General features: G+C 45.1%; 1 protein-coding gene across 1 annotated transcript in view; it reads right to left on the bottom strand.

Annotated features, from left to right (window-relative positions):
- Positions 1–27161, bottom strand: part of SYNE2 (spectrin repeat containing nuclear envelope protein 2) — a 259839-nt gene that overhangs the window by 37979 nt on the left and 194699 nt on the right. The window contains exons 85-97 of the mRNA XM_080930654.1: positions 26610–26762; positions 23057–23227; positions 22478–22608; positions 20805–21009; positions 18547–18726; positions 17913–18041; positions 15937–16091; positions 15697–15841; positions 15259–15353; positions 13779–14013; positions 11416–11610; positions 8419–8544; positions 1573–1728 (exon numbers count right to left, since the gene is read on the bottom strand). Coding sequence (XP_080786780.1) covers positions 1573–1728; positions 8419–8544; positions 11416–11610; positions 13779–14013; positions 15259–15353; positions 15697–15841; positions 15937–16091; positions 17913–18041; positions 18547–18726; positions 20805–21009; positions 22478–22608; positions 23057–23227; positions 26610–26762 — 2076 coding nt within the window. The remainder of the gene's footprint in view (positions 1–1572; positions 1729–8418; positions 8545–11415; positions 11611–13778; positions 14014–15258; positions 15354–15696; positions 15842–15936; positions 16092–17912; positions 18042–18546; positions 18727–20804; positions 21010–22477; positions 22609–23056; positions 23228–26609; positions 26763–27161) is intronic.

Here is a 27161-nt window from a genome sequence, read left to right as displayed (position 1 = left end):
CTTTTTTGTTTTTTTTTGGGGGGGGGGGTATTTAAACAAAACAAAATAAACAAAAACACCAAATCCTAAAACAATTCATTTAATTTACCTTGTCACCATACACTGTAGTTTTTGTCTGGAAACCATGAAAATGTCATGAAAAATTGGTCTGGAGGGAGCAGGCTGACCCCCGAATGCCCAGCGTTCTATTATGCTAACCTAGGGCAGGGGCCCTCCTTAGAGCATTACCATTTAGCAAGCAAGCTTACATCTAGATCATTCAAACCAGCCTTTCTAAATATACATCTATTCTCGGTTTCTGAAAAAAAAAAAAGTCAATGAAGTCTTAGGTAGGGTAGTGTAAAATGGGGTAGCTAAGAGTTCTTCAAGGAGTTTTAGCACCCCACTTGATAGAAGGGGAAGAGAGGGCTGCACTCTTCTGAGACTTTTTTCTTACCTTGTACAAAAGAACTTCTGCTCTTCCCAGAGTGAGGTCAAGATACCAAATGTTCTTGTGTCCCGCCCAGCCAAATGTATTTAAAAGGCCCAAAACATCTATTCTTAGAAAAACAAGCATTTTGCTCCCATTCCTCCAGAAATCTGTTTATTTTAGCTTTTGAAACTCAGGGCATTGTGTGCCAGGATGGAGTCCAGAGTGGTGACAATCAGGACCATCTGGACGTGCTCTTTGCATCCTCCCTGTCTCTCACAAGACTTCTCACAGATTCAATATTTTCTTTTACAGAAAACAGGAATTACAACAATTTAAAATTTAAAATTTGAGTACGTTGTAACCACTAAGAATCAAGTTTTTGATAAAGTATATTATTTACTTTAAAATGTAATTGGAAGTGTCTTTAGAACACAGGTATTTACAAATGTCGGAATTCACTGATACAGAGATACAAAGACATAATGAGATTAAGGAATTAACTTTTCCTGAGAATTATATATCCTAAAACAAGGGTCTTTAAGATGAACTGAATCCTTTAATTCCACCTTGATATCCTGTCCTAGACTTTAACTGTACAATACGCTAAACACAATCCCATTCTTATCCAGCACAAGTGATCTGCTGAGGACATGGGGCTGTAATCACTCCAGTGTAAAAGCTCTTAGGACTGAATATCCAATGCAGTGGAAGCCTGGTTCTCAGATAACTGCTCCCATGCCTGTGGGCATCAAGGCCCTGGTGTTTGGCAGAGGAGAGAGATACACAGGGGGTGGGGTGGGTCAAAGAGATCTCTCCTAACATGTAGCTTTGTACTTCTCTAAGCACGCCACAGAGTAGGATCCTCAAAAGCCTGACCCATGCTTACACCCCAGCTTCAGATGATTTTAAAACAAAACAAAACAAACAAAAAACCCAACTCAGCAGAAGTGTGCAAAGTTCAGAGAACTCTGTTAAAACAAAGAGGTCAATTTGTTAAAATGGGTGGCTGCCTCCTAAAGGAACCAGCAGAGGAGCAGGGGTCCCAGAGGTGAAGTCAGGATCCCTTCCTTTGGCTTTGGGACGTTTCAATCACACACACACACACACACACACACACACACACACACACACACACACCCGCAGGCAGCGGACTGACTTACTCTCAGGCAGAGATCCTCCCATTGTCTGTGCAAAAGCTCTATCTGCTCCTTCAGAACCGTCACGTCCTCCGCCAGGATGTGTTGGCTCAAGTCGGCCTTCATAGTCTGAAGTTCTTGCAAGTTGTGCGTCCAGTTAGCCAGGGACGCCTCTACTTCCTGCATTTAAATACGAGGAGAGAGGAAAAAATGCCTTCAACTCCAGCTGCTGTTGTTTCCAAACCTGTAGGCTAATCCTTTGATTAGACTCTGGGGGAGGGGAGCCTGGGAAGGGGAGGGACCTTCGGAATGAGAAACAGCCGCTCACAGCCCTGCCAGGCTGCCTCCTGTCACCTTTCTCTCAAGGGGACAGTCTTTGCTCCTTTCCAGCTCATTCCCTCAGGTAACTGGAGTTTAATAAAGTCATTCTGTTGGAAAACCACTTATCGTTCCTCAGGGGCCACAGCATACATCATGTAAGAAAAGCAACATTTGCACATATTTCTGGATTAAGACCTAGAAACTATGTTAAGAAGTCATATAAAGTGTGATCTCTAGCTTTCAAAATGCCTGGGCATACCATTAACACTGTGGCTGGCCATCATAAAATGACAACTTCTGTTTGGAAGGAGTTATTTTTGATTTTCTAAATAAATGAATATAAAGGAGGGGAAATTGCTTGCTAATAACTGGCAGTTATTAAATTAGCAGGTAGGTTTCTATATTTATCATCCATCCATCCATCCATCCATCCATCCATCCATCCATTCATGTGTAGGATGGAACCTAGGGCCTTGAGTTAGCTGGGCAGAGCCTATACCACTGAGTTATATACCATCAGCTTCAATTAGTTTTTAAAATAAAGTTGTTTTCAGAACCAATGAAATGTAGCAATTAATAGAAAAAAACCCTTTTCACTGCAGAGGGACGTGAAAGGGACTAGCCAGAAACACCCAGAGTCTATTAGGTTTTAGTTGTGTTTAGGGCTCCTTACATATGGCTCATTTTCCAGGCCTCTGCTCCTGCCCTTCAGATGAAATCTGAAAGAACACACTGTATCATTTCCACCAGAGACCAGTCAGAAGAGTGGTTAGTAACTAGCTACTAATTCCCACAGATATTTCTTCAGTGTTCTAAAAGCTAGAGTGCTGGGATTTCCGAACTTGCTAAATTCTCCGTATCTCATAAAATACTCCAGAGGAAACGTTCAAAGTTGGCATAAAAATGACCAGGCATAGTGGTACACAACTTTAATCCAAGCACTCAACCTCGGAGCTAGAGCCCCAGCCTGGAACCTCTGCTTTATGGTCTCACTGTTCCTCCATTTTCTTCCTACAGTGCACACACACACACACACACACACACACACACACACACACAGCACCCCCCCACGACCACACACACATGCCCACACATGCATACAACATAGCTATGTGGTTAGCATGCACCTTTCCAACACACTACTGACAGAATGGCAGGGACCAGGACAACAGTACTTCTGACACACACCTCTTCTCAAGTTGCTTTATGTGGTGCTTTTCATGGCATCTGCCACATGCCTGGTGCATGCTGAATCATTAGATACCAAAATGTGTGAATGAAAGGAAAGCAGTGTGTCAGATTGTACCAATAACTTTTTTTTTGTTGTTGTTATCATCTATCTGTTTGGTTTTGCAGTGATGGGGACTGAAGTCAGGACTTCATGCAAGCTGGGCAAATGACAGGGTTTTACTATGCAGTACTGAATGGCCTGGAGCTCGCTACGGAGCTTAGGCTGGGTTCCAACTTATTGTAGTCCTACCTCAGCTTCCTAAACTGGGATTAGAGGTTTTATACAACTACACAGGCCTAAGACCCTTAAAATGTTCTTAAGTGTTAAGGGAAAGACAAACAAAGGAATCAAGTAATATACAGGGAAGTCTAGTATGTGAGCTGATTACAGCCAATGATCACTTCTGTAGAAATGTCCAGAAACCACACCCCAGATCTGTGTATCTCAGTGGCAGAGTACTTGTTCTAGCACATACTCGGGCTCTGGGCTCCTTCCCTTGGAAAACCACCCAGAATGCTACTTACTGCTTTCAAGTTAAAATGCCCCAGATTTGCTAGAAAATGACAGTAAAAGAGAGTAAGTCAGTCAGATAATTTTCCTTTATCTTTAGTCTGATAAATAAATGATCAGTGCTGCAAAATTACCTGTAAGGTTCCAGTTACCCATGTAGAGCATGATACAAAACTTCAAGTTGTTCATATATAGCAGTGTGTTACCAGGCTTTAGCTGGATTCCCACAGCAACAGGGCAGCATAAGACTTTTCCCGTGGTCTTGGTTCATAGTGAGATTGTCCAGTCCCGGTTCCCTGTACCACCATTTGAACTAAAGGGGATGGGCAGCTGCTTGGGAAATGCTTGCTGTGTAAGAGTGAGATCTGAGTTGGATCCCCAATGGACATGTTGGTGCATGCCTCCCAGCACCAGGGAGGTGAGGATGGGAGGATCCCTGGGCCAGCACATCTAGCAACAGCAATAACTACTCCGTGAGAGCCCCTGTCTCAAGCAAATCAAGTGAAGAACAATTGAAGATGACACTGACCTCTGGTCTCCATGCACACACATATGTCAGCGCATGCACACATACATAGATGCATATACGTACATGCACAGAAAGGGAAGAAAAGATGAATGCACATGCATGTATTTGTACACGGGAAGAATATCTTATCTTGGGGGAGAATACTTAACAAATTAGCCACATCAATTCCTGTGGTAAGGAATGAACAGGAGAAAAGTTTTAACATACATCCCATGAACATCCTAAATTTTGAACCACGTGACTGTATTATTTGAAACTTATTTTAAAATTAGAAAAATTGCAATGAACTAGTCACTCAACAAGTCCCAGATATCCACTGTAGCAATTTTCATAATAGCATATAGAGCAATGACTCTCAACCTTCCTGACGCTCTGACCCTTTAATACAGCTCTTCCTGTTGTGATGACCCCCCAGCCATAAACTCATTACCATTGCTACTTAATTGCAATGTAAATTTCTGTGCTTTACAATGGTCTTAGGCAACACCTGTGAAACGGCCAGTCAACCTCCAAAGAGGTTACAACCCACAAATAGAACCACTGGTGTAGACAGAGTCTATGTTAGTCAGGAGTCAGTGAAGACTTGATGTTTAGAGACATGATGCCAAGCTGACCATACCTCCTTCAAAATGCTTGCAACTAAAAATGCTTCACATTTCAGAATTTTGGGGATTTTTGAAATAGGGATCCTCAATTTGTATGTCTATGGTGAGAGTGTGTAGTCTCTCTGTATGTGTGTGTATGTATGTATGTGTGCATGGTATATATAATGTGTGTTGTTTTGTGGTATGTGTGTATTGTATGTATGGTATGTATGTGGTATGTGTGTTGTGTGTGTATGGTATGTGTGTTGTATGTGTTTGTGTGTGTATGGTATGTGTGTTGTATATGGTGTGTGTGTGGTATGTGTGTTGTGTGTGTATGGTATGTGTGTTGTATGTGTTTGTGTGTGTATGGTATGTGTGTTGTATATGGTGTGTGTGTGGTATGTGTGTTGTGTGTGTACGGTATGTGTGTTGTATATGGTGTGTGTATGGTGTGTGGTATGTGTGCATATGGTATGTGTGTTGAGTGTGTGTATGTATGGTGTGCTTGTGGCATGTGTCTATCAAGTGTCTGTGTGCTGTTATTCCCACGTGAACTTAGCAATAATGGGATGTAGCTCTATGAGAAACGGAGGGAAGGCTCAGATGGGTTGGACGGGTCACAGACTTTTCTGGGACAATATCTACTGTCCTACATAGGCTTCCAGTTACTTGGGATCTGTTTTGAAGTCTGGTCACTGGTTGGGTAAATTTGTGGATTTCTGCCATGATTGTTTCCACTGATGAATGGGGTTGAGCCAATAAAAGCTGCAGACTTTGCTGGAAGCCGAGGGGTGTGACACTTCAAGAGATACTAGGCCTTAAAGGCTCCCATTTCAGTCACACAGGCTTCTAGACTTTAAGGAATAAAACTCCAGCATGTCAACGGAGAGCGACACTGCTCTCTCACTTTGTTACTGGCATCTTGATCTAAACTTGATACATCCCAGAATGGCCTTAAACTGCACGCAGCTGACGCTGGCCTTAAACCCCTGATCTTTCTGCCTCACCTCCTAAGACTGTGATGCCTGCAAACAGCAGTCTGATATTAAAGGCAATGAAGAAGAGAAGAAAACTGAGGAGCAAATCTTGTGTATCTGTTAATTTGATATCTGGCATGGGTCTACTAAGCAGGCTACATGGTTATCTACAGGAATAATGTTTTAAAATGGGGTTTCACTTAAAACATATACAAACATCAATTCCAGAACAAATCAAGATGTGGATTTAAAAAGCAGTGCTTTTAAACACTAAACAGCTAGGAGATCAGGAAACATCCAGGAGAAGATATAAAAGTGTATTCTACGAGTTGCAGATAGAGACTTTCTATAGAAAAAGAGGACACAGTTGTACAGAAAACTGTTCACATATTCACCTATATTAATGCCACACAAAAATCACTGGGTCATGACGGCAAATACTTGCCAATACCAGCTCTCGAGGTAGAGGCAGGAAGATCAAGAGTTTGATGATACTAGCCTGGGTTACATAGCAAAACCCTGTCTTAAATACAGGTGCTCATGTGTTCACACACACACACACACACACACACACACACACAATCAAAACAAAACCATAAACCAAAAACCCAAAACAAAACTACAAATCTATTGCTCACCCAGTTTTTAAAAAATGAGAAGAAAAGAAAGAAAAGAAGAATAATACTCTGTCTGATAGAAGACATGCATAAGGGGGCTGGAGAGATGGCTCAGCGGTTAAGAGCACTGACTGCTCTTCCAGAGGTCCTGAGTTCAAATCTCAGCAACCACATGGTGGCTCACAACCATCTGTAATGGGATCTGATGCCCACTTCTGGTACTCATACACATAAAATAAACCAATCTTTAAAAAAAAAGATTCATAAGTGTGTACTTTTAAGAATAAATAAGCAATTTGTTCAAATGGAGGCCACAAAAGCCAAACACAAGAGTCAGGGGAAATAGCAACAGGCAGTTCCCAGGAGGGCTGACTGGATGGGACAATAAACCAGACACTACCTTACACTCCAGACTGACAAAGGCTGAACACTATCTAACGATATCGATTACTGCAGAAGGATGCACTGACTGTATTCATATGGTGCATACTAACAGCAGTGGGAAGGAGACAGCAAGAGGAATCAACATTGCTGACGTAGAATTATGTGGGAAAACGGTATCATCTCATGTTATACAGCATGAGACTGATTTAAGGAGTTTAGGACCAGAAGGCTGGGATTCTATCATTCCACTGAGAACAATAAAACTATGTATCAAAACAATAAGTAAACATATAAGGTAGTGAACAGAAGGGTCAGGGCTGTGGAGACCACCAGGAAGGGAATTTGAGACACTTCTTAACCTGGATGATAACTATGATAACCATTTATCATGTTTTTGTTTCTTTGTTGACACTGGGGAGGAAGCTAAGTGAGTACTCTGCCACTGAGGTATAGCCTCAGCCCTCTGTTCTTAATTTTCATTAACTAGTTAATTAGAGAGGGTCTCACCTAGCCTAGGCTGGCCTAGAACTTGCTATGTAGTCAAGGATGGCGCTGAACTTCTGATCTTCATGCCTCTGCCTCTTGTTATGCCTTTAAAATCTATTAGGGGATTTTTATGACAAAGAAGAAATGTGTACAGGGAAAAGGATCTGGGTCTGCTTTCTGACACAGAGTCCAGTACAAGACCATTTCTTTCTTTCTCGTCTTTTTTTCAGTTCAATCCCTAGTCCCTGAGGGAAGAGAAAAAATTAAAAGACCTTTCCAAAAGATTCTCAAAAAGTCTCTTAACCACCAGACAGATGGACAAGAAAGTAACACGAGGGTCCCTGAGCTGGAGTTCAGTGATCCTAGCTCCTGTCTGACCCCACCTTCTGCAAAGACCTTTGATGTTCAAGAACCTTTGCTAATTAGGCAGAGCAGTGTTCAGAGCATTTTTTTGTAAACCTTATACTTAATCCAAAGAACTCAACTCTTACTGGTTTTCAAAGTGGGTTTTTAAGTCATACCTCATTTACTTCAAAGGCAGAGAATAAACAGGTTTTGTTTGCTTTTGTTGTTTAGTAATCTCAGGCTCCGGGACACAGCTCAGCGGATGGAAGCGCTTACTGTGGAAGCCTCACGACCTGAGCTCAGATCTCTGGACCCATGTGCAAGTCAGGTGTGGCAGCACATACCTGTAATCCCTGCACTCTAGCAGGGACACGGTAAGATGGGGTGCAGAGATAGGAGAATCCCCTAGAAGCTCACAGCCAGCTAGCCTGGAGTACTTAGCATGGGAACAAAGGAGAGAAACCCTGCCTCAAACAAGGTGTAGGGTAAAGACTGACACCGAGGCTGTCCTCAGACCGCCATAACACACACACACACACACACACACACACACACACTCTCTCTCTCTCTCTCTCTCTCTCTCTCTCTCTCTCTCCCTCTCTCTCTCTCTCTCTCTAATTAAAAAAAAAAAAATCTCAGACTCCAGGTCTTACATTTAGAGATAATGTACCCCTTTGCAAAAGCCCTTTCTCATCTTTACATCAGGAACATATGGAACATCGATTCTAACACCTTATGAGACCAGAATGTTGTTAGAAGACAGGGAAAACCTTCCGGCTGACCAGAACACTTGATCACAAAAATAGGGAGAGGCAGGCAAGCATCTGAAATGCCCACAAGGCAGCTGTGTGATTATCCTGCTCGCTGGCTCCGCCATCAGTACCTTAATCAGTTCCTTTTCTTGATGGAGGGCCTCATGAAGTTCAGGAAGAGGGTCTTTGCTTTGTGCTTTCAGAACTTGCAGCCTTTTCTTCAACTTCTTGATTTTCTCTTCACACTGGTCCCAGGTCTATTTGGAGACAGTGTTAAAACTGGTGAGTGCATGGTTCTCCAGACCAAACTACAGACCAGACCAGACCAGTTTGTTTTAAGTGTGTGTCTGGATAAGCCACACAGAGAGCAGTTCCTCAGTTCTTTATGTCCTACAGAATGACCTGACGGGGCACATGGGACAATCACCGGTATGGATTGTTTGGGGGCTGTATCTTCTCCTGTCTCTGTCTCTATTCTATTGCGATGGTTTTGTATAACCACATCTGAAGGGCTACTGTGAAGATTGACTTTCAGCATCTACACCTTAAGTGTGTGTTCCGATGGCAGAACACACTGCCGTCCCCTCCTTGGTAATCTTTTCTGTGCTGTTCCTCACTCTCCTAATGCCTGGTTCTCTTCCCACTGTAGTGTCTCCCTCAACCTGCAAAGACTTCCAAGCTTTTACCAAGTCACTGCAGTTGTAAAACCTTAAGACACAGAGTACTGGCTGATGCATTTTAAAATGTGAGTGTCGGAACTTAGAAAATATCCATTGGCTCAGAGATAGGAAGTTACAGGCCTAGGTAAGAGGCGAACGTCTCTCTTCCTTAATTCTTATATAACCTAGCCAATAGGTACATGCATTTTCATGTTTGTGGTGTTCAGATCTGATTCACTAGAGTAAGTTTCTATTTCTGAACTCACTGAAAGTGTATAAACATATGATAACAGATCATTCTAGTCTTTAGTACTGACCTTAAGCATTATCGGGGTGGCCCCACTCAAGGGTTATACCCTTCTTATGGAGGCTCCTGAACAACTATCAGCTCAGCTAAGATGGAGGCAAAGAGAGAAGCACCCTGCTCAGCGCAAGCTCTTCTACCTTGACATTCATTTACGTCACACTTAGCCTGTGTCTGCTAGCTCACGCATTTCACACAGTCCGTACAAAAAAACTCAGGTCCTGTGTCAGCCAGTGTTTCTGCCTCGATGCTGGGTGTCAGACCGCCACCGATATGCCCCTCAGGGGAGGCAAAATGCAGGGTGACCGGCTGCATGTCTGTCCTGCCACTGGGAACTGGAGCTCTGCTGGGATGTCGCTCAGAAAGCGGTACAGGACAGGGGTCCCAGTCCATGTTCTTCTGGGTGAGAAACTGTGAGATCTGAGATGCGTGCTATAGTTCTCAGACTCCTTCATACCCAGGGTCAATGAGGAGTTGGGAACCGGAGTCTGAGGGTCCATGCTAAGTCTGAGGTTGGTGAAAATCCAGCTTAGCTCTGAGTGAGTGCCAAAGTATGGAGGGGCTGGAAGACGGACCTTCTACGAGAGACCTAAGGGAGGCTCTTTACAATGAAGGCCACCCCCTTTCCCGTTGAGATCCCTGATGAAGAAGACAGTCCTTACTTGTCCAAACTGTTTTATTCACCGTACATGGGAATACACACATCTTACTCAGGGTGAACCGGGGATTTAACCACCTTTTGCAGGAAGAGATGCCTAGGAAGGGAAGCTCACTGGCTAGATGCCTGGGGCCGATCTAGATATTATTAGCATGGACAACTCTAGGTTTCTATGCTACAGTGACCAGTTGTCATGGTCGTTTTAGAGGGGTGTCATGGTCATGTGTTCCCGGACAGGCAGTCTGGCGGGAGCTGACTCTGATGCCTACCGTTCTCAATGATGAGATTTACTGGGGGGGGGGGGGTGTTGAATCTGCTTTGGCCCCGCCATTGTTCTGTCTGGTGGCACAGCTTGACTTGCCCCACAATACTCCGTTCATAGCACAGTGCTCTGTCCCACTCACACGAATTTATACTCGGTTTAGAAAACGCTCCCTGAGTAGTTTGGGTCTCTGTTTTTAGTGCACACAACAGACTAAAGGAATGTCAGAAATAAACATAGAAATGAAACAAAAATAGCGTAGTACTCTGACAAGACAAACAAAAATAAAAACTGCAATTGAAAAATCAAGAGCGGGCTGGAGAGGGCTCAGCGGTTTAGAGCACTGACTGCTCTTCCAGAGGTCCTGAGTTCAAGTCCCAGCAACCACATGGTGGCTCACAACCATCTGAAGTGGATTCTGATGCCCCCTTCTGGTGTGTCTGAAGACAGCTACAGTGTACTCTTATACATTAAATAAATAAATGATAATTTAAAAACAAACAAACAAGAGTAGTGTAGTGTTGGGTCGTAAGTTTAAAACAGTTCAGCCCTTGAGAACAACTTGGACCAAACAAAAGCAAAACCAAGAATAATATCCTACTAATGACTCCAAACAGTTCAGTTCTTAATCGCACAGTGAGCAATTCCCCAAGAGACTTGCATCTGTGGGAACACGTGTTCTCTCATGAGAACACAGAGCCATAGCATGCTGTGCCTGTTTTCATGTAGCATGTCCCGGGCGGCACATAAGTCCATGTTAGTTTCGTGTACTGAGCATCCAATGGATGTTAGCATTTCATCTGTCACAAACCCCCCCTTCACATTTATTCATTTGCTTCTTTATTCGGTTCGTGTGGCTGTGTGGGTACAGGTCTGCCATAGCACATGACAGAGGACATTTTGCAAAAGCTGGTTCTCTCTTTCCGCCATGTGGGTTCCTGGGACCGAACTCTGAGTCTCGGGCTTGGCAGCAAGTGCCTTTACCCACAGAGCTGTCTCACTTACCCAAAGTCAGCATGATCATAGCACCCCAACTGTTTCTATTTGCAGTACTTGGTTTCCCCATGCAGTTATTATTTTATTAATGGTACAGCAGGCATGACTTGTATATTAGTGGGAACTGACTTTCATTAGAAAACTCAGAACACAGGATTAAAAAACAAACAAACAAAAAACCCAAACCATTCCTACTGCCCTGCTGCCAACAAGAGCCGCGTGCAGAGAATGGTAGCGGGCCCCCCTCACCTCTGCAGTGCTCTGAAGCTGGCCAATCATCTCCCCCAGGCTGAGTTCAGTGTCCTTCCAGGTGCCCTGAAGCCTGCTGGTTTGCCTGTCAATGAATTCTCTAGTTTCAGGGTCGGGTGTCTCCCGCAACTTCTCCCCAGCTTCCAAGGCCAGTTCGTAGGTCGTTCGCCACCTCTGAACGTGGATCTCTTTGCTCTAAAGAGGGAACAAAGGATTTGACTCTGGTCTGATAAAAATGCAATTGTGGATTTTTCCCAGGGCCTCTCTTAAATGATTAATTCTACATTAATTCTACGGAATGTGTAACGAGGAGGAGGTCTATACTTCCAGATGAGATGGTCATAGGATAACTCCCAAACAGCAGTAACTGGTAAGACTTAGAAGACTAAAAGCTTGGGGTGCTGGAGAGATGGCTCTGTAGTTAAGAACACAGACTGCTCTTCCAGAGGATCCTGGTTCACTCCCAGTACCCTCATGACAGCTGACAACTGTCTGTAATTCTAGTACCAGGGGATAGGACACCTTCTTCTGGCCTCTGGGGGGGGAAGCACACAGTGTGTGTATATATGCATGCATGTATACATATAGTATATATACTATATATAAATATTTGTATACTATGTTTATATGGTCACATGTGAACTATATATGTATATTTACATATTATACATTTATATGCTATATATTATATATTAAATTAAATTATATATATTATACATTAAAATGTACAAGGCAATAGGGATCTCAGAGCATTAAAAAAACAAGAGTCTCTGAACTGAAATAATGACTTAGGTTATCACCAGAGTAACTCAGAAGAGTGAGCATATGATAGTTTAAAAAAAAAAAAAATAGGAAAGAGAGCACATGAAAAGGTAACCCCCAAAGCATACAGTTAAACTCATGACACGTGTTGATCAGTCCATGAAGAACAAAGAAGACATCTGACCCGAATGTGAAGCTTAAGGCTGAAGGCAGACTGAAACTAGCTATCTCCAACCCAGAGACGAGGAGGAACGTTTTCTTGACTCATGCTTCCCAAAAGAGCAGGGTGCCGCCCACAACAGGGCCTCAGACAGGAGGCCCGGCTTCCCCTGCCCTTCCCTAGCTTGGCCAGTGGTGCACGACTTAGCAAGATTCTCTGGACAAAACCCTAGAATCTTCTCTGACTCTTGGTTTTTCCTTTATGTGTGGCATCCAAACTACATAATATCCAGTCTTTGCGGGGTTGGTTCATTCTTACCTTCAGATCCCAGCTGAAATGCCGTCAACCCAGAGACCACCCAAATAAATCTAAAAGAGCTACTAGCTCCTCTGTTAATGATATGTACAAGGTTGATTACAACCTGGTATTTTCTTTAATTAAATTAGTTAGTCCTTTAGTTAATTTCCTAGATGTGTTGATGAGAGCAGGGTCTCCTAGTCCTTACACTGTGAGGACAGACACCAGAACAGAGAGGGTGCTCTGTCAATATTTGATGACTGTGTAAGTGAGAGAGGCCAGCCCAGCATTTCAGGGGTGATGTCAACTGCCTGCATCTCTAGTGGAGAGTGATTCCCGCTAATAATGAGGGAGTGCGTTCAATAACTTACTCTAGTCCTATGCTTGTAAAGCAGTTTCCATTCATTTTTATATGCTGATTTGCTTATGGAATGTATGTGGGGGTGCATCTGCCACACAGTGTACATCTGGAGGTCAGAAGAGAACTTGTGGGAGTCCCAGGGATTGAACTCAGGTCTTCAGTCTCGGCAACCATCGGCTTTATTCTCCAAGCCTCCTTGCTGGCCCCTAAACCTGTCCTGACGCACATTTGGTTGTCCGAGTTTGCTACTGAAGAGCAAGCTGTTCTCCCGTCTGTCACTATACCTTACACATTCGCCAGGACCCTAAGAGTTTGATGGTCCTGTCACCGTAGACCTCTCCCGCTTTACCCACCCACTGGCACAGCATGCTTCCTTCACACTCTAGAGACTGTGAGCATCTCGATCTCTTGCTGAGTCAAAGCGTGACACTGCACAGGACTAGGGACCAGGCTGTGGGTGGTCATACCTTGTTGGCCTCCCATTGCATACTCCAGTCATAACATTCAATCTCAGGGAGCTGGAAAGAAGGCCCAGAGACTGAGAGTACACGCTGTTCTTTCAGAGGACCAGAATTCAGTTCTCAGTATTTATATATCAGACGGCTTATGACCACCATCTAAAATTCCAGCTTGGGGGCAGGGGGGCTCCAACTCCTCTGGCCATTTTGGGTACCCACACCCACATACACACGTCCATATACATGATTAAAAATAATAAAAATAAGCTCAAACTAAATGTCAGTCACCCTGTGCGCGTCTCACAGCCAAACTGTGCAAACATACCTTCAGCTCGTGGATCAGGTGCCTGGTTTGGCAGATGCTGTAACAGTCCTGATCCTTCACTGCAGACAGCAGGTGGCCCGTATCAGTGAGGAACCGGAGCAAGTCCTCCACAGAGGTGGTAAAGAACCGCCACTGTGTCACCAGCCTGCCGATGTCACACTTCCGCTGCTGAACACCCCGGGCAGCCCTCTGCCATTGGTCTGACAGCTTGGAGAATTCTGAGACAAATTCTGGTCTAGGGAAAAATCATGGCGAGAGATTCCTCACACAAACATGTGGAAAGAGGAACTGGCCGGGACTGACTGACATTTGTATGCACAACATACACACACCAAACAACTTCACGAAACCTGAGCCCTGTTCACCTGAAACACAATGAGGGGCACGGTGCTGGGGTGCACACAACCTGGCATTTGGCCAGCACCCCCAGGGAGCACTCCTGGGGAGCACTCCTTTACATGAGCTGAGCTATCTTAACATACACGGTGCAAAGTCTTCCTGCAAATCTCGAAAGGGAGATCAATGGGGAAAATATACATGGGTACATGCTTTGTAAAGTTACAGATTATTGGACTGAGCACTGCATATAACTGGCCCAACCACGAGTAAGCTTTATTGTAACCGCCCAACTAGCTCTTTACAGATGGATAATACTGCTCGTGGAAGAAATAAGGCCTTTATTTGGGGCAAGTCATATTTGTCATAATGAGCACTCAAAATAGCGTATTACCCTGGAATAGACCTGCACGTATCACCCGAGGGCTTCAGATTTCTCAGCTATAGATTGGGGGCAGGGAGAGGGTAAATGGTACCAACCAGGACACTCAGAAATGTTCGAACACCTGGGCCACCTCTGGATTCTGGCCATGTCAGTGAAGTGGTTCGGCTGTGCTCAGCAGGCCTGGCCTCAGAGTTCTGCCCAGCTTGCCTGCTGCTGCCCACGGACTCCACTGGGGATGCCCGGGGAGACTTTTCTCCTCTTATGACTACCATACAGCTTCATGCCTGGGATAGCAGCACCTTACATCATATTTTCAAATAACAAAACCTCACGTAGGAGAAAGTGGAGAGAAAAGGATAATACCGAAGAATCACTCAAAGCCAACTCCATCCCCTTACAACAGGAAAAGGCATCATTAGCATTTTTGTGGCCATAACGCATAGCCCTAAGGTAGAAGCACAAGGCTGGCCCCACTGTGAGGCTGCAGGGCACAGGTGTAGTCAAGGTTTACTGTTGGCAGTTAGAAGGAAGAGATCCTAGTATGTGTCTAAGAGCTGTAGTTCAAGACTTTTACTAGAGAGAAGAACCCAAAGGCTTTAGACAAAGGCATAGGTAAGAGACAATTACCCTGAGTGATTGCAATTCATTTCGGCATTGTATCAATGGGCTAGAATGCCACACCAACTGCACCCCCCTCTTGCATCAGAAGGCCTGCCTGCCCCACCAAGTGCATTAGCTCCAGAACCCCTCACAGCCTACCTCCACTCTATTTCTGCTGTGTCCAGGAGTTGTAAGGAGTGGGCCACATAAGCATCAGCAACTGTCTGGTTTATAGAGACTTCAGCTTCTAAGATCTGTTTATAAATCAAAATATTAAATTATCAGCTGATAGATTCCATTGTCAGGAGTTGGGATTTATGCTCCCTAGTAAGGCTCTCAAGAGGGTCTGTGAAATGATTAGTTCTCAAGTTACCGGTAGCCAACTGCGAAATACGTTCGACTGTCATACTGATATCATCTAGGAACTGGGAATACTGAATAAAAAACAGACCTAGTAATAGGAGCTATTCCTCAGTACCTACGATCACTGGTGACAATGAAGGGAGGCAGGCACTCCCGGTGTTTCCTTTGAATGTCTTTTCCCTGTGCCCTGCGTCTCAGGGGATATGGCTGAGGAATGGCAGAGCACCAGGTTACCTCATAGGTTTTCTGTTGCTCCAGAAGAGCTGGGAGGCTGTGGGCCACATCCACTGTGAGTGATTCTTGTATCTTCTCCAGAACTTGGATCCATTTTTCACAGTAATGAAGGAACTTCTCATTCAACCCGTTTCCCTGAAGTTTGCTATAAAGATTTGAAAACAAACAGAACTGAGCCTTATAATAATGAACTTAATTCTATCTTCCCTTGAAGGGGCAGGGGAGGAAGGATGCTCTGACCTGTAGTGGTCCAGTGCTGTAGCCGTAGCCCTGATCCACTGCCGGTTCACGGTTTGCAACGTCTTTATTGTTATGTCACTGAGGGAGAGCCTGAGGCTCTCTTCATTCAAACGTTCAATGTCAGGTGACTGGGCTGTCAGTGCCAGCACATGGTTCTGTGAGGGGAAAAGTACACATAAGTTGTCTACAAGATGAACTGACCTCCTTACATTAAAGACCAGTGGAAATAGGGCCCAAATAGGTAGTCCAACCTACATATAGTCAAACAGCTAGTTAGAGCTAGAATTGGGCATGAACTTAGACTTCTCAGTGGCACTATCTGGGGATGCCAGCCTCTACACATGGGACGATGGTTCTCTGAACTGTCAACCTAGGATTTAGCATCACCTAGGAGACACATCCTCAGGAATGTCTGTGAAGGTGTCTTCAGAGATTTAACTGAGGAGGGAAGAGCCTATAGGCTGGGAGACATAGACTGAAGAAAGAGAGAAGCAAGTCAACAGTTCTCTCCCTCCCCCCTTCCTCTCTCTCTGCCTCCTGACCGTGCTACAATGTGTCAGGCTGCCTTATGCTCCCGCCCCTATGCCCTCCCTACCATGGTTGACTGTAGACCCTAAAACCACAAACCAAAATGCCCTTTCTTTCTTTTTAAAACCTTTACTATTACCATGTGTGTGCATGTGTGATGTGGAGGTCAGAGGTCACCTAAATGGAACTGGTGCTCTCCTCCTTCATGTTTACATGGGTTCCAGCTGCAGAGTCATCCTGCTGGTCTCCAAACCCTTCCTCAAAGCCACGAGAAAAGTAACAATACGAATAATACCGAAGCAGGACCAAGAAGCAGGAAGGGATATTAAATTTTGTCTTAAGCAATACTAAAAATGAGTTGCAGTCTTTTTAAAGACTACATCTGGACCTTCAAGTCCTATATAACATATATAATTGGCCAATAACTTGACCTTCAACAAGCTATACAGTGTACCTATACATCAAGTGAAAAATCTCATCATTAATATGATCCCAGCTAAGTGTGGCGCATAAACCAGTCATAACAGTCTACTCATATTTTCCTTATGTGTGAGATCACAAGAAAAGACTTACCAAAACTTTTTTTTTTTTTTAAAGCTACTCCTGGGACAGCCTTTAGGTCAACAACAGGTCAACAGTGTGTTAAGTGACCTTCCACAATATCCAGCGTCCCGTCCCCCCCACTCTGCTGTCATACTCTAGGGTAGGGTCAAGAAACTTCTTCTGCAGATGGCTGGCCCATCAGGGTGTTAGCTTTGTAGGCCATCTTGTCTGGAAAGCAACCATTCCGCTCTGTACTCAGAGCCTAGAATCTCTCATGGGGAATGTGCGAGTGGAAGGACGTCTGGGATTAAATACAATTTTGTTTATACAACCGAGCAGTGGTCTGGGATTTGAATAGCATGCTATCATCTGCTGACTCCTCATGGAGGTCAGAAATATTGATCTCTGGGAGTTTGCTGGATCCAGAATGCCTCAGTCCCTTCATTTCAGTTTATGTTAATTATACAAAACCTACTATGGTAATTAAAAAGGAAGAGTGTTCAATTTCAATTGAATATTTTCTATTTGATCTTCAAACTGACCAGAAAAAAAAAACAAAAAAAAAACCAAAAAAACAATTAATCACAACAGAGAATTCCTCGACTATTCTGGTTCACTGAAATTAGTTCATCATGATCTCAAGATGAAAACATCTATGGACAGTATGTGCATAATAACATAGGTATAGTAAAACAGAGTCCCACAATGGTCTGCGCTTTGAGACCTTAGGAAGATAGAGCAGGGATAAGAGGGAAGAGAATGACTGTGCTCATGAGTTAATCAGGATGCAGACGTAAAGGAACTCAGGTAAGCCGGGTGCGAGCAGATTCGTGCAGTAGTGATTAGCTCATGTTTTACCCCACAGAAAATCTAAGCCCTTAGGTTAAGACACATATTGCCAATACCAGGAACAAGTCAGGAACTTCTTCTTTCTCCTCATGGTAAAGTTTATTTAAATTTTCTTCCTCATGAATAATAAGATCTTTCGAATATGCCAGCCGGTCAGAAAAATCCTTAAACTGTGCCAGAACGATCTATAAAGAGACATTTTCATTAGGAAAATTTCCTGAGTATGTAAGACAGAATTAAGCACACTATGAGCTGCTGAGAGTTGTTTTCTGCTCAACATCACGTAAGGTCTCTGTAAAGGCCCTGGAATTTCCTCCTGTGCCTTGGGGTCTTCTAGACCAGTTCCACACAGAGAAGGGAGTATTCTGTTCTCTTAATTCAAGCATTATAACTCAGGAGATGAACGCAGACTCCAGCGGACAGCTGTGGTTCCAGCAGCCACACCGTATCTCAATTACTTTACTCTGAATCCAGATAACCGAGATCTGAACAGGGTATAAAGCATGCTCCTTGTTAAATTAACACGTTTGATGAAGAGCAGAGGGTTGCTTAAGAGCGGGCCCTTGTCCATGTGTAAGCAAGACTCTGCTACGGTGCCACCCAAACAGTATGGACGCTTCACAGGACTCAAACAGTAGAGGGTGGCCTGAGAGGGCCAGAGTCGCCGCTAAATGGAAAAGCAAGACAAACCTCAAATTCGTTTGATTTTGCCAGCAGCATCTTTTCTAAACGAGCAGCTGTCTGCAGGGCGTGCCGCTGTCCAGAATGGAGCCCGGGGGTACTGTGTTCCGCAGGCTGCGGCAGCTGCTCCGAGAGGACAGAGTTTTCAAGAAAGGCCTCTTTGGTTTTCCGCAGGTCACAAAGCAGGCCCTGGAGAAGGAGAAAGGACAGCGGAGTGGTGATTTCTCTGCACCAGCCCCCAAACCCCAAACTCCCAAACCCCAAACCCCTGCCACTGTGCTTCAAACGTTTTGTTGCTACAGTTGGTGTTTATTTCAAACAGCTGAGAAAGCTTAGGTTTTCTTAATACAATGTATCCTACCAGCGCTGCTTGGAAATGTACAGTTTCCACTGAACCTGCCATTGACCAACACAGTGGAGGCTTCTCTCATGCTTTGTGTTCCTAGTTGTCTAACACTTGAGGGACGGACTTTCCCATCATCTCAGTAACCACTACAGGCTGCCCCTGGCCTTTCTGACATAATGGACTCATGTAGAGTCCCCAGCATCTCACTAGGCAAGCGGACCTCAGGGCATCTATTAACTCTGATGTTCACTTTGTTCTGACCTAGAGTGGCCCAAAATATGAAACACACCTTGTTACCATGTTTCATACTATAGAGTATTTGTGTTTTCTGAGTATTTCCTCTAAGTATTGGAAAACATCACAGCTCAAACTGCCCTGTTATTAAATAGTCTAAAATCACTGAATCTCCTGGAAAGCCACACTCCCATGGCACTGAGGCCAGGGCTGATATTTCTGAGATATTTGAGGGTATGTGTGGCTACGAGCAGGTGCAAATGAACTCTACATTTTATTTTCTTATATTTTGGATCAGAGTCTCTTCACTGGCCTGGGTTTACTGGTTTGGCTGGGGTGACTAGCCAGTGACCCCTGCTGTCTCCATGTCCACAGCATTGGATTTCTCAATTTCGCCTTTGTCATGGGTGCTGAGGATTGAACCAGGTCCTCATTATGGCATAACAAATACTTAGTTCACTGAGCCATCTCCCCAGTCCCCATCATCACCACTATCACCACCACCATCACCACCACTACTACCACCATCACCACCACCACCATCACCACCACCACCAGCATCATCACCACCACCATCATCATCACCACCATCACCACCATCACCACCACCACCAGCATCACCACCACCACCATCATCACCACCACCACCATCACCATCACCACCACCACCACCACCACCAACATCATCACCACTACTGCCACCAGCATCATCACCACCACCACCACCAGCATCATCATCACCACCACCACCAGCATCATCACCACCACCAGCATCATCACCACCACCATCATCACCACCACCATCATCACCACCACCATCACCACCACCACCATCACCACCACCACCAACATCATCAAGACTTATTTTTGCTTCAGATTATTTGTGTTGTGCTGGCTAGCATTCTGTCAACTTGACACATGCTAGATTCATTTGAGTGAACCTCAACTGAGGAAAGTGACCCAGTACACTGGTCTGTGGGCAAGCCTGTAGAGCATCTTGATTAATGACTGATGGAGTGTGCCCAGCTCACTGAAGGTGGTGCACCCCTTGGTAACTAGTTACCCCTTAAGTAACTAGTTCTGAGTTACCTAAGCAAGCAAGCCAGGAAGAGCAAGCCAGTGAGCTGTGTTCCTGCTTCAGTAGCTGCCCTGCTTTGACTTCCTGTCATCGCTTTGAGGATGCACAGTGAGCCACCCAGCATTGGTGCTGAGGAACGAAGCAGGGACCTCTGAAGGAGTGTTCCCCCATCACTGTCGAGCCATCTCTCTAGCCCCTCCCACCCAGGATTACTTTAAAGCAAGAGATTCTGACATGATCACCAGTAACTCCAGCTCTAAGGGATCAGACACCGTCTGGCCTCTGTGACACCTACACGTGTGCATACATACATGCACATATAGACCTGTCTTAGTCAAGGTTTCTATTACTGTGATAAAGCCCCATGACCAAGCGACGCACTCATGCCTTCAATTTCAGATTCTGTATGAGGCTTTGCTGATTTAATGACGACAACAGACCTGTGAACTTGGAAAGAGGTGGTGATAGTAGCCCCTTGACCATCCGCCACTTCTTCAAGCCCCACATGTCCCATGTGCCCTGTGCCCTGTCTGGTCACTTCTTTGTCCCTCAATTGTCCTGGCTGTTCTGCAAACGTGGCTGAGTTTTCCCTCGAGGCTTTGCACCTACTTGTATGTCCTTCAGGGTCCGAGGCAGGATGTCAGCCAGGTTGTCTCCAGACATATTGGTACTGGCAAGCTGTTGGAACTTTGCTTCCTGCTGCTGTAGCAAGGCTGCTGCTTCTGTGTGAGCGTTGTGAGGAGCCTTCCAGAGCTGCAGCTGACCACGGGCTTCCTGCAACTGATCTGCGAGGTCTTGGTTCACCTGGGTCCACCTGGTGGTGTAACATTAACAACATAGACCTCGTTCCATCCTGTCCTTGTAGCGAAACTATTCACACTCTCTACCAGGAAGGTAAAAGTAGAGAGATTTATTTTGATTTTTTTTGTTTGTTTTTTTGAGATAGGGACTCACTAGGTAGCTCTGACTGCCCTAGAACTCACTTTGTAGACCGGGCTAGTCTCAAACTCACAAGAGATCCTCTTGCCTCTGCCTCGAAAGTGCTGGGATTAAAGGCTTGCACTACTACACCCGGCTTTTAAATAGGTCTTCTACTGAGCTTGTATCAAATAAATTTACTGTGCAATTATAAAACAAACAAAATTTTCTTTATTTTCAAGTTAAAATAAATGAAAAACATATTCCATTTATAGATTTTTTTATCTTACTTTCCTTTTACTCTTAAAAAAAAAAACTTTTCCATGTTATAAAACAAAAACAAAAACAAACTAGACAGGTGTTGGCTTCTGACTGTAATCTTATCAGTTACTTAGGAAGTTAAGTCAGGAATCATTACAAGGTTATGGTCAGCTGGGACTACACAGCCAATAATTCAGTGAGGTTCTGGTAGAGAATGAGGAGAGGGGAATAGTAGGAGAGGGAAGAGGGAGGGTGAGAGGGAGGAGGAGGGGGAGGAAGAGGAGAAGGAAGCAGGAGGAAGGAGAGGGGGGAAGAGGAGGGAGAATGAAGGAGAAGGGGTAGGGGATGACCGTGTTAAACGGTTGCTTGTAAGAGCACTCTGCATGCAGATCATTTGTTGCACCTGCATGAATGGGACCGGAGGTGTCTCTCAGTGGTAGAGCATCTGAGTAGCACCGTCAAGGCCTGCACTCAATTTGCAGCAACTCAAACAACAAACAGAAATCACCTTTGACAAGGGTGAGCTTGGATGTGCAGCAGTGACCTGAATCCTTCTACAGCAACAGTTCTGCCTACGCAGGGAGGGCCGCTGAAAGCAAATGTGGAGCTGGATACTTTATCGTCTTCCCTTCAGCGACGACTCAACAGAGACCTGAGGATAGCCTGCCAGGTTCTGCAGTTTGCGGTCCTATACTTTACTGAACACGGGTTTGCTTTTGAAGCACAGGAATCTGCGTGGGGAATGCTCCAGAGCAACCTGACTGCTCCATATTGTGGCGGGCTTTGGGTCCAAGAGATGTTCTGAACACACCCATCCCACTTTATCCTACAGACTCCCCATTCCTCGGTGTTTCTGTTGCTGATTTGGGGTTCCCAGGACATGTGAAGGATGCACTCTGGAAATGGCTTCGTTAGAGCATTTCTAGCTTGATTATCTCAGAAACTGTTTGAGACATATGAACACTCTCATGACATCGAGCCTTCACACTGTGAACTACATGCTCCGAAGAAGAGCCACATGACTAAGAAGCCCATCACTGTGAAGGAGCAGAAGCTTTTAGGAGGCCTAAGGACCAATTTTTCGAACTGCATTCTGGGCATACCTCGAATGAGCATCCTGGCTCTTCTCTTCCATTATACCAGCAATGGAGGGGCAGGACTCCCTGAGTGTGCCAATGACCTCCTGCAGTTTCTCCCAGCTCCGTTCCCCATGCTCAGCTTCATCCTGAAGGGCCTGAGGACACAGAAAAAGCTAAAAGTAGATGGTTTGGCCATCCCACCCCAGAAGGTAACAGCTTCTTGACCCTTGACACTGCATACCAATGACACAAACGTGTGGACCTTATGGGACAGTGACACACAAGCAAGAATGAGGAGGAGGTGACTGACAAGACACTCCCTCGAGCCGCACTTAGAAGTATCAAGTTGCTGATCACACAACCCTTGTCCACACACATGGTTTCAAAGGCCACGAAATACATAGAAAATTCAAGTTACACTTAAAACTTCTTATGTCTCATGTGACTGACTTTAACGTCCCAAGCCCTGCCTTTGATACCTCTAGCTAACACACTGCCTTTGGCCCCTCTGTAAACAGTACAAAAGTGCCTGCATTCATTATAGCGCTTGCTTCAACCTTTAATTTTTACCCACAATACCTTTGGCCACACTGGTTCATTTACCTCAAGGTTCTGCACCTGGCGGCTCAAGGCCTGCAGTGATAAGACAGTAGGCTTGCTGTGCTCCATGGAATACGTGAGTTGGGTTGTCTTCATGCTGGCCTCGTCGTACAGCTTGTCACAGGCCTTCCACTCCTGAAGCACTGACTGTACGGAGGCTCTGAGCTGCTGGGCCTACGGGAAAGCGGAAACCCCGACTTAGCGTTCTGAGACAGTCTCTCGTTTTATGTCCTCTCGGGGGACCTAGGATTGTATCCGATTTAGACATTTCAACTTGAAAGTACTGGAGACCCCCACTAACGTCCAGAAGGTGGGAAGGCTGGGCTAAGGTGCATACAGACCTCAAAGAATGCTGTTTTAATATGACGAGTGGGAAAGAGCCCCAAGATCAAGAAGCTCATGACAGACTCTGGGCAAGATACCAGGCAAGAAAGAGCATCTGAGCATGGGTTCAATCACTCTGCCAGCCCTCTGGCTCTGGACACATTATTTAACTTCGTTAATTGGTTTTTTCATCCACAAAGCAAATTAATTAAAAACAGATCACACACACACACACACACACACACACACACACACGCACACCAATAAGGTTTGTGAAAAACCTCTACAACAGTGTTTTAAGTGTAAGATGCTAAGTGTAAGGGCTTAGGTGTGACTTCTGCAAAGCCATCACAAGCTGGAGGGAAACATGCAGTGCACTCATGCTAGGCACGCATGAAGGGCAGGCATATTTTATCCACTGGTTCAGTCTGGTGACATGAGCTCAGCATTTTGCTACCTAGTGAGAACAATCAAGGAAGTTACATGATGGTTCGTACGTGCCTCTAATCCCAACACTTGGAAGGCTGACGCAGGACAGCATATGCTGAGGCCTAAGCTACATGATAAACTCCAGGCCCACATAAGTATTTTAAGATATAAAGGGCCATGAGATGGCCTGGCAGGTAAAAGTGCTTGCATTTAGTTCAGGCAGGCACGGGACATGGAATCCTCCTGACTCAGCCCCCTGAGAGCTGGGATCACAGGAATGCACCGCCAGAGCCAGCACTGATCCCAAAAGACACCACACACATGGACTGAGGGAAAGAGAAGGAATTCACTAAGGAAGCCTTAACAGAGTAGAAAAGAGAGGCAGGAATCTACGTAAATGTGAGAACTGAGCGCCGAGATAGGCATCAGTCACTGTGAAGGCAGTAAAGGTCAGCCTGTGTTCATTCCTGTTTGCTAGACCAGAAAACAGGCTCTGGGAAGTGACCACAGAGATAGGAAAGTGCGGTCATCGCTGTCAGCCATCAGCTGTTGGAATTACATTCGTGTCTTCGCGACCAGCTTCTTCTCTTCCTCGGTGCTGGGGAATCAAACATGTGTCCTCACACTTGTCCCCCATCAACTGAGCTAGCTCCCCAGCCTGCCTCCTGCATTTCTAAAACCGACACTTTACTGAGATAAAGCCCACACCTCATATAACTTACCTATTTAAAGATTAAAATCTTACAATCTTAGACCACATTCCCTACTCCAAAAAGAGACATATCCATTTAGAAGTCACACCTACTCCTCCAGCTACAAATTCTGTCTCCAATGGTTTGCTTGTACTAAATATTTCATATAAATGGATTCATACATGGTCTTTTTTTTTTAATAAGTAATTGTTTCTACTTATCAGGTTTTAAAGTCCATTGGTATAGAATACATTGCTGCTTTATAACACATTACAGCTGAATAACATCCCACAGTAAAGAAATACCTATTACATGTTACTAAGACATCCATAGCTGGATAGACAACAGGCTGTTACCATTTTGGGGTTATCATGATCAGACAGCTATAAGCATTCACCACCCAAGTGAACTGCAGGTCATGTCCAGTCCATGTTTAACCTCAAGGAACGGCAATGCAACCTTCCCGATGTAGCTGGACCACTTTAATCGCCACCGGCAGTGTTTGAACACATCCTTGCTATAACACCTGCTACTGCCCGTCTTTAGTGCTGCCCTCTTCATGGGTATGACTGGCATTTCACTGTGGTTTAGATTTGTATTCCTCTGACAGCTACTGGCATGCCTATTGGCCATTCAAGCCATCTTCTATGGAGAGACGTCATTTCAAGCAACCTCCTGTTTCCCGTCTGTAACCTGCTCTGTAACCCGTTATACTGGACAGACGAGCCCCTTCACAGAGACACAGCTTGGATTCCATTGTTTTCTATCTTCCCTTACTCCTAGTGGAAAGTCACTTAAACAATCGAGGGGCACAGATGAGCGTGTGAGCTCCCCCGTCTCTGTCCCCACCCTCTGCACTTCTCTGCTATGTTCTCCAAAAGAACAAGGTGCTCAATTCTGATGAAGCTCAGCTCTCTGCCCCTCCTCTGGCTGCTTGGGGTCCCCTCTCGGAAGGCAGTTATGAACATTTGTGTTGTCTTTCTTACGGGTCTGTAGTTTTAACTCTTACATTTATGTCTGATTCATTTCAAGTTAGGTTTTGGATGTGGCGTTGAGTTAGTGCCATTCTCTTTCATGCTAATATCCGGTTGACCCCGTCTCTTACTGTGAAAAAAAATTCCCCTTCTCCCTGTGAATGATCTTGCCACCTTTGTTGAAAAGAAATCAACTGAAAACTTATTTCACTTTTGGATCTTTACTCGTGTGTCTCTTTTACGATCTCGTTATCTGCACTGTCTAAATCGAATCCCTCCTACGCTATGATTACGTGACACACGCATTACCTCATTCTCACTGTTCACGTGTATGTCCTGCTCTGCGTGAGCGCCTCGAGGCTCTGGTTCCGTCACTGCCTGCTTCCTGACTCCTGGTCATGAGCAGAGTAACTTAAACAGACTCGACTGACACATGACTGATGCGGCTCATCCCTATTTCCCCAGAGTCAGGTGGAAGTGGTAAGGCTGCAGGCTGCCTCCGGACCTCAAACACACAGCCTGTTCTCACTCCCCACTAGGAAGGTGAGGTCAAGGCAGATTTCAGCGACTTATTTACCTCCCAGTGGGGATGCCGGAGGAAACAGCAGCCAACACATTATCAATGGCTAGCCTTCTGAGCATCCTTCCCGGGTGGGAAGTAAACACCCTAGCACGCCTCAGCTTTCTCTCCCAGTGCATCCTGCACACTCTTCCTCCAATCTCTCTTCTGGCCTCTGGGGTTCCCCTAATGCTGACCCTGCTCCCAGCTCCTGGGGCTATGTGCTACAGATCCCACACTCCCTGCTGCACCTCCTACAGGCTTGGGGGCTCTTTCCTAACTGCTGCTGTGAGGCTGACCTGGAAACAATGCCAGATGCTCTGCTGGTCTGAGAGGAGGAGACATTTATGCTTGCCTGAGTATGTTAGATAAAACAAAGATAACCAAGCGGATTTCCTGCCTGCCTTCAACTATTGAGGACATAAAATGAGACTTGAAATAACTTCCTTTCACTTCAGGATGTCTCCTAGCAGCTCTCTGGCTTTTTAACATGGGGTAAATCTCCCGTGATAAAAGGACAGCCACAACAAATGAAAGACTTTATGAGGACCAACAGCAGATTGGGGCATGCCTTGTACCTGGCTGGTCACATTATTCTTCTTTTCAAACAGCTCTTCAATCCCAGCCGCCATGTCTTCTAACAACGGTATGTCTCCCCCGTCCATTGTCAGAGAACCTTGTCTCAACTCATCCAGAGCTTTAGATTTCATGGCAAGCTGATTTTCTATATCCTAGATAGTCAAGACAAAAACAAACAAACAAACAAAAAGTAAAATACCACAGACCAATTGATAAACAGGAGTTTATTCTTTTCGAGTAAAGCATTCCAGTGGAGCACAGAGTTATACCAAGCATCACACCACAGTGGTCTAACCACGATTCACTTTTGAGACAGGCTCTTGCTATGTAGCCCAGGTTGGCCTCAAGCTCACAGTCCTCCTGCCTCAGTCTCCTTAGTGCCGGGATTACGTGCACGAACCACCATGTCCTCAGTTCAGTTTTTATACTGTGTATTTTTAGGAGAGTCTAGGGAATAGGGTGTTAGCAGCGTGATCCAGAAGTAATCCAGGATAGCTAGTTTTTGTTACATATATGCCTGTGCTAGGTAGGTGGCTGGCCCAGGTCATCCA

The sequence above is a fragment of the Micromys minutus genome, assembly GCF_963924665.1.
Source record: "Micromys minutus genome assembly, chromosome: 1".
NCBI lineage: Eukaryota > Metazoa > Chordata > Mammalia > Rodentia > Muridae > Micromys > Micromys minutus.
The sequence above is the reverse complement of the archived record's forward strand: the minus strand, read 5'-3'. Positions and strand labels throughout refer to the sequence as shown.